The sequence below is a fragment of the Dasypus novemcinctus genome, chromosome 7, assembly GCF_030445035.2.
Source record: "Dasypus novemcinctus isolate mDasNov1 chromosome 7, mDasNov1.1.hap2, whole genome shotgun sequence".
Lineage (NCBI taxonomy): Eukaryota > Metazoa > Chordata > Mammalia > Cingulata > Dasypodidae > Dasypus > Dasypus novemcinctus.
Genome location: NC_080679.1, coordinates 60,448,812 through 60,458,945, shown reverse-complemented (window position 1 = coordinate 60,458,945; position 10,134 = coordinate 60,448,812). Strand labels below are relative to the sequence as shown.

Here is a 10,134-nt window from a genome sequence, read left to right as displayed (position 1 = left end):
CATTTGTGGCTTTCACTGTGATAGCCTCTAAATCCTAGATATTGTAGAGGCATTACAAAATGTCTCTGCTTGTTTGTGAAAATAGGAAAAAATACGTGTAAGTTAAAAGTTAAGATTGATATATATGGTAGACAGCACCCTAACGTGACCCCCAATGGCTCACACCCTCATATTAACTCCCTCCCCTTGGGTATAGGCAGGACCCATGACTATGATGGGATATTATTCCCATGCTAAGGGTGTATTATACAGCAGGGTGAAAGGATTTTGCAGGTGTAACGAAGGTCCTTAATCAATTGTCTTTGAGTAATCCAAAAGGAGATGCTGTGTGGTTCTGATCTCACCAGATGAGCCCTTAACAGAGAATCAAAGCAGCAGTAGACAATCTCCCATTTGCCTAGAAGAAGTAAACTGCCATGTTGTGGAGATAGCCAGGTGGCAGAGAACAGCAGGCTGTCTCTAGGATCTGAAGGCCTCAGCTCTACAGCTGTGAGAAACCAAATTCTGCCAACAATCAATGAGCTTGGAAGATAAGGCCTCAGATGAGATTGCAGCTCCATTCCACAGTTTTATGGTGATCTCTTGAGATTCTGGGCAGATCCCAGCTAGTCTAAGATCAAACTCCTGACTTGTAAAAACCATGAGATAATAAATGTTGTTTTAAGCTGCTAATTTTGTGGTAATTTGTTATTCACCAATAGTAAACTAATGCCCTATGCCTTTGCGCAGTTTATTTTTTACTTTAATTCTTTTTTGTATGTTGTAATATTACTGTAGTGGCATAAAATAAATTATTTTGGGCACCTCAGGATCCTGCCTGGCTTAGTTGTAAATTTCCCTTTGAGCAACCACCTCAGCCCTGCCTTGGGTATAACTGCAACGAGCAGGACCCACACAGTTTGGATAAGAGCCACCCTTAGCTTCTCCAAATGACCCCTTTCGTTTCTTCTCCAAAGGGTCCTCTTCTCCAAAGGGCCCTTTCCTGCCACATAATTTACTAGCAAGGCCTGTATCCCCATATGATTTGGATAATAAGAAGCTGCCCTCAGCTCCTCCAAATGGCCCTGGCAGCATCTGCATTTCACACTGTATAGTCTGAGACCTCCAATCCTCAGTATCCATGGGAAAGCCCTACCCCTCCCCTCTGGGTCACAATAAAGGCAAGAGCTTGGGACTCACATGTGCTTCTTCCCCAAGCCCACCCTACTCTCCTGTCCGGCGGCGGTGAGGGGGAGAGACCCTAGGCAGGAGAGGGCTCTCGGGGGCTCTCGGGCGCGGAGGACGCGCGGTGCTGCAGGGAGACACCACGGAGACCAGGTCTGTGCGCAAGTCCGTTTATTTGAGGAAGTGCTACAGGTTTTATACTGATAGGGGTGGGCATGTAGCTGACGGATTGGCTAGAGAGGGGGTGAGAGGGTGGGGATAGCAGGGGGGCGTTCCTGGCGGTCTGATGGCTACACAGGCGTATCAGCTAAGTTGGCCAGAAAAATAGCCGTCTGTGGGGACAGGGTTACATTTGCCCCTTCTTTTTTATTGGCTAGCTCTAAAACGGCAGCAGCCGGCGGCTTGTTTCTTCTCAGTGGCTCGCCGCAGGCGGCAGAAGAGGCACCAAACGACAGTTACCAGGAGAAGGCCCCCAAGGCCGATTACGCCGTGGGCTATGAGGGAGGAAGGGCGGAAGAAGGACGTGAGCTTTTGGACTACATCAGTTAGTAGGGAGGGGGTTAGGTGGGGGAAGGTAATAGCGCTGAGAGCATCGATGTCGCTTTGCAGCGCAGCGGAGAGGTTAAGGTAGGTGTTATTGTAGGAGGAGAGGATCCACTGGCGGAGCGGGCCCCTGGAGTTATTAACGGGGAAAGGGGTGATGCAGATTGACGACGAGGGGTACCGGCCATCACAGTGGGAAGTTGCTACACTCCACAATCCTGCCAGTTCGAGTGCCAGTAGGTCAATTTGTTGCTGCAGATTGAGGATTGCCGCATGATGCAGGCCGTGGAGCTCGTGATTTTTGCTTAGGGCCTGCTGAGTGGTAGCAGTGATATTTTCAAGGGCCGCGACTGTGAGGGTGGTTTGCGTGAGTGCAACAGCGGCCATGGTGGCTGCGGCAAGAGCTGTGACAAAGACGAGGGCAATGATGACGGAGAGGCCGAAGTCTCTCTTCTGGCGGCTGTGAGGGGTGAGAGACGTTTGCGAGAACTGGCGTGGATCGAGAACTGGTCCGGCCCAATCGTTGACTTCTATAGGAATCCAAGCAACTGGAGGGCGTAATATTAGGAAAGCGTAGGGGTGCAAGGGGCTCCAATAGTTAGAAATATTGCAGTGGTAAGGTTGTCTAGATCGAGACAGGTAAGGAAGGCATAGGGGGGGAAACGGTAATTCGGGGCTGGTAGAAGGTGGAGTTGTGTACTAGATGTTGGAGAGCCCCCTCCGCCTCCCAGGAGGCGTTGACGGGGAGTGACCACGTGCCGTTTTGGATTGTACAGTTAGGGTGACAAAGAAAGGCAGTAATGTCAAAACAGGCAGAGGTACCACAAAAATACTGTTGACCAAAGGCTGTTCTAAGATGCTGCCGAGGGTCTCTCCTCCATCCCCAGGTGGCGTTGGGCATGGCTCCTGCAGAGGCAAGGGGGCTGACCCAAAGGCTAGCGGAGGAACTGTTGTGGGGGATTCCATAGCCGCGGACAGCTGAGGTGCACTCAGGCCAAGCGAGGTCGGAGAGCCAGGTGGGGGGGCGAACAATTGCTGGGCAAAGGGGAACAGGGGGATGGTAGAAGGGAATGAGAGAGGGAAGGGGACTACGTTGGGTGCGCAGGGCAGGCCCAACGAGCAGTTAGAGAGGAAAAGTTTGGGGAAAGAGGGGCTTTCCGGCGTTAAATACAGAAAGCCTGGAGGGTGCCGGACAGCGGCCCACAACTGGACTGCGTGCCCCAGAAGAGGCCCACAGAGACACAACAGGCCCCGGAGAGTGAGCAGCAGACGTCTTCCATCTTGATCAGGCATCGTCACCGTTTTCTGTGGGTGGAGTTGGGTCTTCTGTTACAGGCCGGATTAGTCGCCCTGGAATCCACACGGGTTGAGGTTCCGAATCTGGAAAGACACAAGCAAAACCCCTCCCTTGGGCAAGAAGGGGGGCGGGCCCTTGCCAGTTATTGGTTTTTGGGTCTTTCCAGCGGACTAGTGGGGCGGCTGTGGGTGCGTATGAGGGGCCCCAATGCTTATGTACTGGTGATAGCCATCCTTATCAAAGGATAAAAGATTGTGGTGGATGAGGCAGGCGGTAACTATATCGCCTGGCGACAGGAGCGGGTTGGTCTCCCTCTCCTTATGTATTAGAGCCTTTAGCTGTAGATGTGCTCGCTCAACCATGCCCTGGCCCTGTGGGTTGAACGGGATGCCAAAGTGATGATTGATGTTGTAGAGGCGCAGAAAGGCCGCGAAGGCCGCGCTGCGGTAAGCTGGTCCGTTGTCTGTTTTCAGGTCCCAAGGGACCCCCATGAAGAGGATGGCCTGTCGGAGGGCCTTGATGCAGTGCTTAGCTGACTCGCCCGGTAGGGGGAGGGCATAGCACAGATGAGAAAAGGTGTCAATAGCGACGTGCAGGAACTTAAGCCTCCCGAAGGAGGGTATGTGGGTGACATCCATTTACCACCTCGAGTTAGGGCGCAGCCCGCGGGGGTTAACCCCTTGGGGCTGCAGCAGCCCAAGGGGCAGTAGCGGAGCACAGGTGCGGCAGCTACAGACTAGGTGCTTGCATGTCTGTATGGAGAGGTCCAGGAGCAGCCGATGGATGGTGCGCGCCGAGAAGTGGAACTTGGAGTGCAGTAGCTTGGCTTGGTTGACGAGGTTGCCCACGGTGTTTAATGCGACCGCCTGCAGTTGGGCTGCGCAGTCGGCGGCTTCATTGCCCTCCGCCATCGGGCCAGGAAGACCAGAGTGGCTGCATATGTGGGAAACAAACCACGGGTGCCTCCTGTTCTCGAGTAGGCTTTTGAGAGTAGTAAGGGCTAAGTCAATAGCCGAGTCAGTAGGGAAAAAGATGGCGAAAGCCAGGATACTGCAGATTTGGTAGACATATAGGCTGTCGGTGAAGATGTTGATTGGCTCACTTGCACCCTCGGAGAAAGCGAGGATGACCGCCTTGAGTTCCCCCACCTGGACGGAATCTCCATTGGCGAACACCCGCACTCGGGGGTCTTCCGCACGACTTGAATAGATGACGGCTGCATATTTCCACTTTGAGGCGTCTGTGAAGATTGTTGTAGCATGGGGTAAAGGGCGGCAAGACGGGAAGGGGTGCAGGAGCGGAGAGAAGGGGAGTTGTGAGACACCTTGGATGAGTCGATGGTGGGGAAAGTGATTGTCAAAGCTCCCTCGGAAGACCTCGGCTAGCACTTGCATGTCCGTGTCATACTGGAGGAGGCTAGTAGTTGTCTTGGTATCGAAAGGCCAGATAATAGTGGCAGGCTGAACACTGTAGGTGTGCATGCTCTGATACACCAAGTCAGTCGCTAAGGAGATCCAGACACGAGTGACTGGGCAGATTTTCCAGAGTCTGCTCTTGGCGGTATGAAGCCAGAGGAGGGGCCCATCCTGCCATAGGAGACCTGTAGGGGTCCCTCGTGTGGGCAGAACAAGGGCGCACAGTGGCATGTCCGGATCATACCGCTGTAACTGACAGTTCTTCAGCGCTTCATTAACCACAGCGATTGCTCTTCGAGCGGCTGGGGTGATAGTGATTTTCTTGGCGACAGCGCCAGGAGGAGCCTCCTGTGACCGCAGCAGGCCGAAGAGGGGATCTAGCTGTGCAGTAGTGATAGGAAGGGCGGTTCGAAGCCAGTTGATGTGCCCGCAGAGCTGTTGTAGCTCTGTTATTGTCATCTTGGGCGGGAGGTGCAGTTGAGGTGCGAGCGGAGTGACAGTGTCTCGCACCTGGAACCCCAGGAAATGGAAGGGGAGGTGGAGTCGCACCTTCTTCACCTGAACTTGTAGCCCCAGTTGTGCCAGGAGCTGAAGAAGGCGACTGACAACCTCTCGCAGTCTTTGTTGGTCTTTATGGGCTACAAGGATGTCGTCCATATAGTGGATGATGAACGCCTGGTCTCTGAGCGGTGCGATGGCTTGATGAACATAGAGCTGACAGATGGCGGGGCTCTTGCGCATGCCTTGCGGCAGGACTCTTCATTGAAAGCGAGCTGCTACTCCCTGGTGGTTGGTTTCTGGAACCGTGAAGGCGAAACGTGGTGGATCCCTCGGATGGAGAGGGATCGAAAAGAAGCAGTCCTTGATGTCGAGAGCGGCCGCGTGCATGTTTCGAGGCACTGCCGTAGGATGCGGACACCCAGGCTGAGGCGAGCCCATCGGCCGGATGTGCTTATTAATCTCCCGGAGGTCATGGAGGAGACGAAACTTAGAAGTTCCTTTTTTCTGAATGACGAAGATGGGCGAATTGTACGGGCTGGTAGATGGTTCAAGGTGTCCTGCGTCAAGCTGCTCCTGGACTAGACGCCGCAGCGCTGTGAGTTTGTGGGACGGGAGAGGCCACTGCTCCACCCATATGGGTTCCTCTGTGTCCCATTGCAGAGGAGTGGGTGCGGGAGGTGTAACGCGAACAGTGGCGCATTTCATTGGGGGGGAAGAGATGTGGTGAGGACCGCTCCACTTTGGTGAAGAATGTCTCGCCCCCAAAGAATGTAGGAAATGGAGTCCAGTATGAGGGGGCAGAAGGTTCCCTGTTGGCCCTCCTTATCTTCCCAGTAGAGGTCGCTGGCACATCGGTGGGACCGGGAAGTGCCCGTGGCTCCGACAACTCGCGGTCCTGGCTCAAGGGCCCAGTGTTGCGCGGCTCCGATGGAGACGGGGATGCAGGACATCTCCGCGCCTGTATCGAGGAGGCCTTCGAGCCACTGCCCGTTGACTCTCAAGGTCATTAGGGGCTTCTGCTCCCCTAGAGGAACAGTCCACATTATGGCAGAGGGGCTCTTTGAGCAGGGGCCTCTTGGTGGCGGGGCTGAGGCTTGCCCCCTTTCGAGTTTAAAGGCAAGCGCTGTGAGGGGCGCGAGCAGCAGTCTCGAGCCCAGTGATATCCCTTCCCGCATCTGGGACAGGGAGTGGGAGGACCGCGCCGTGCTTGCGGAGCTGGTGGCGGGGCGGCTCCCTCTGCCTGCTGCGGTGAGCGTGGGACACCCCTGGTGTGGGGGCACTCGCGAGCGAAGTGGCCTGTTTCACCGCACTCGAAACAGTCCGACGAGATCGCTAGAGCCGTTGCAAGGGCCTTGGCCAAGGCGGTGGCTTGAGGGTCGATGGCTTTACAGACGAGGACCCAGTCGTGGACCCCTTTTTCGCGCATGTTCTGGATGATAGGCTTACACACCGCATTGGCTCCCTCAAGGATGAGGTCTCGGGCAAGGGCTAGCTGGGCCTGTTCACCCACGACCTTCTGCTGGCAGGCCTCCACGACCCGCGACACGAAGGTCAAAAACTCTTCGTCCCTGCCCTGCGTGAGCTGCGCGAACTTCTGGGGCTGGGTGGCTGGCGAATTGCGAAACGAGCGTAAAGCTAGTGCCCGCAGTCGAAGCCAGAACGCTGGCGGGGCATTCCGGTACCGCTGAGGGTTGGAGAAGGGGCCTGTTCCGGTATACGCCTCGGGGGGGTCTCGGACGCCCATGCCCGCGTTCTCTGCTATTTGTTTTTCAGCCTCAATCTGGAAGTGCGCTCTCCAGTCTATGAACTGTCCCAGAGTTAGGATGGATCGGCCAAGAGAGACCCAATCATATGGAACCGCTAGCTGCGTGCCCAGCTCCTCCAGAAGCTGCTGGGCGTATGGGCTGCCCAGCCCATCCTCCTTGACAGCCCGTCGGAGAGTTTTAATCTCCTCCGACGAGAAGGGATACCAATCTTGAGGGCGCTGCTGGGAAGGATTGGCATTTAACGGATACAGGTGGGGGGTTGGTGCAGAGGGGTAGCTAGGCGGCGGGCTCGTAAGTCGCCCCCAAGGGCTCATGCCTTCCCCAGCTGACGCGGGAGCTGGGGACGGACCCACTTTCGGTGAATCCCAAGATGTCAATTGCCTGGCTTCCGCTGCCTCTGCATGTCCCCAAGATGGCGCTAGCCCTCCTTCCGGTGGACCCCAAAACGGCGGCCGCGGCACTTCCAGCGGGCCCCAAGATGGCGGCTGCCGCATTTCCGGTGGGCCCCAAGATGGCGGCTGCCTCATTTCCGGCGGGCCCCAAGATGGCGACAGCCTTGGAAGGGGCGGGTAAAGGTTTCCCGCGCCCGCGAGGGCGGGCTGGGTGGGGCACCCCTCAGGCAGGGGTGAAGAAGGAGGAAGTTCGCCATCTTTCTTTTTAGTGGGGTGATCGCCAGGACAGCGGTCATCCTTATGGCAGCCCTCCCGCTCGGGCGGTTCCTCTTCAAGGGTGGCATTTACTCGCACAGACAGGGATTCGGTGTCAGAATCAGGTTCCGAGGTTACTTGGTCTGAGGAGCACCCTTCGCCAGCGGTATGGCAGGGAAAGGTCTCTTGCGGGGCAGGGGCGCCCTGCAGGCACGACCGGATCGTGATGAGAGTGGGAAGCAAGCCCGGAGGAAAGCGTTTGCCCTCATGCTCCATGGCTGAGGTGACACGGTCAATAAGCCATGTGTAAGTCACTGGGTCCCACAGGTGGCATGTGGAAAGCCACGGGTTGAAGGGCAGCAGAAGGTCCCAACTGCCGCAGGGACACCCAGATCTGATTGGTGTCCAAGAGGCCCGCAAGTGCCCACACTTGCGGCGCCTGGCGGGACGATAGTCGTCCGCCCATGCTGCCTGGGGCTGGTAAGGGAGAGGGGTCCTTACCTCGAGAGCGCCTTGAAGGGGTGAGGCGTTGTAGGCCCCACGTTGGGCGCCAGATGTCGGGCGGCGGTGAGGGGGAGAGACCCTAGGCAGGAGAGGGCTCTCAGGGGCTCTCGGGCGCGGCGCTGCAGGGAGACACCACGGAGACCAGGTCTGTGCGCAAGTCCATTTATTTGAGGAAGTGCTACAGGTTTTATACTGATAGGGGTGGGCGTGTAGCTGACGGATTGGCTAGAGAGGGGGTGAGAGGGCGGGGATAGCAGGGGGGGCCGTTCCTGGCGGTCTGATGGCTACACAGGCATATCAGCTAAGTTGGCCAGAAAAATAGCCGCCTGTGGGGACAGGGTTACACTCTCCCATGGAAGAAATCACAGGAATCCAGATTAAGTAAATCCCAAGCCCCTCCACCACCCTCATTCTCCTCTCTCCCCATCCAGGGCCTTTGATCTAATAAAGCTGTCCTTTCATGTGTGTTTGCACCTTATCACCCAAAGAACTTTCACAAAGCACCAAAACAACTACTAATAGTTGATAGATATTTTTCTTTTTTTAACCTAAGATGTACAGCATAAACAGTCATAATCAGCGATGAAAGCTATAGCTTTATTATAGCATATACTTTACTATAACTTTATTACAGCATGTATTTTATTATAGCATATACAATTGAAATGGAAATAATACAAGAAATTTATATAAAGTCTAATACAAAGCTCTCTTTAGAGCAATACTGGTATATAAATCATAGTAGCCCCAACCCAGGGCTCCTTTAAATTTGAAGCAGTGGGTACACATTTCATTTTTCTTCATCTAGTGCTATATCTCAGTACTTAAGATCAATAGACTTCTATGTAGAAGTTTATCTAGTATCAGGGACCTTTTATTTCTGCTCCCTGGAAAGGATGAAATCTATACCAGTCTTGACCCACAGTTCCTCAAGTTAAAGATTAATGCAAAGAAGTGGCATACAGTGACTTGTGCCCTGAAGCTTTGTCAATGATTCTGAAAGTGGTAGGCCACACTAGCTCCTGCAATCAAATTACTATTTTTAAAACTCACCATAATCTTTCCATACCTTTGAGTCTTTACATACACTTGCTTTTCCTGGAATAAATCTTCCATTACGTTTGTGCCTAGAAAACGTCACTTCTTCTATAAACTTTTCCTAGTTCCTTGACTCCCCATACAGTTTTTGCTTTTTTCCTGTTAAATATTTGGTCTATTCAGTGATGCTGACTAGAAAAACAATGAGGCAATATGGCTTGGCAATTTTGTAATCTACATTGATTTACTATCTATACTGATTTCACCATAGTCAGTGATAGAAGCTACAGGACTGTAGCATCCCCACATTTTTCAAGGATACAGGCTTGGATACATGTACACTTACTTTTGCTTCCTCTCTTAATCTCTCTCTCCCTGGAATTTTATTACACTCACACCTTGGCTTCTCCATTTGCATGTTATTATAATATGGATAGCTACATGTTCCTTTCTTATATCTCACTGTGTTAGAACAATGGGTCTGTCTTCTCATGATCCTTGCATTTTGGCAGAAGCATGTTTTTCTTAAATTACTTTTTTACTTATGTTAACACATTTCCAAAATACTATTTGATGTACATTGTTTTGTTAAGTTATGTTATGTTATGTTATGTTATGTTAATGTTTTTTCTATTGCTTTAAGGTAGACTGAGTTGATCTTGTCAGTATAGTTTAGAACAATTTGCCAACTTCCATTACACAATTTATCATATTGTACAGTACAACTTTCATATCTACCATTAAACTTAGAACAGAGACCATCCCTTAACCTTGCACCCTCAATCTCTAAAAGGCTAGGGAAAAAAAGAAGGGAAGGGAAGAGGAAGGAAGGAAAGGAAAAGGAGTAAGGAAAGGAAAAGAAAATACACAAACAGCTTAATTGCAACCTCACTGAGCTTAATTAAAACATTGAAGATAAACTTACCTTATCACTAGTAGTAAACTTTTTCCCTCCGAAATAAACTGACATTTTATAGACTGAATCATCTCTACGAAGTAGGCATATGGTAAATGGGGAAGTAGGGAAGAAGTGGGAGGAGTGAGCATGAGGTCACAACTGTTTTGCTACCCCCCACTCAGTGACTTAACTATTGTCATTATCTAAGGTTTCAAAGCCAGAATCTCTTGGCAAGTAATTAAAGAGTTGATAAAAATATGGCTCATTTTTCTTGGGGGAAATTTAATGTAGATTATAGAAGGAGAAAGTGAGAGGAGGTGAAAAGAAGGGTATGGTTCATGAGAATAAGGAAAAAAGATTA

The 10,134-nt window shown here is 52.2% G+C and overlaps 1 protein-coding gene across 1 annotated transcript; it reads right to left on the bottom strand.

Annotated features, from left to right (window-relative positions):
* Window positions 1-5,621: 5,621 nt before the first annotated feature.
* On the bottom strand, window positions 5,622-5,963 carry LOC139439260 (endogenous retrovirus group K member 25 Pro protein-like). The gene has a single exon (XM_071215984.1). It carries the CDS (start codon window positions 5,961-5,963, stop codon window positions 5,622-5,624), a length of 342 nt encoding a protein of 113 aa, XP_071072085.1.
* Window positions 5,964-10,134: the final 4,171 nt, after the last annotated feature.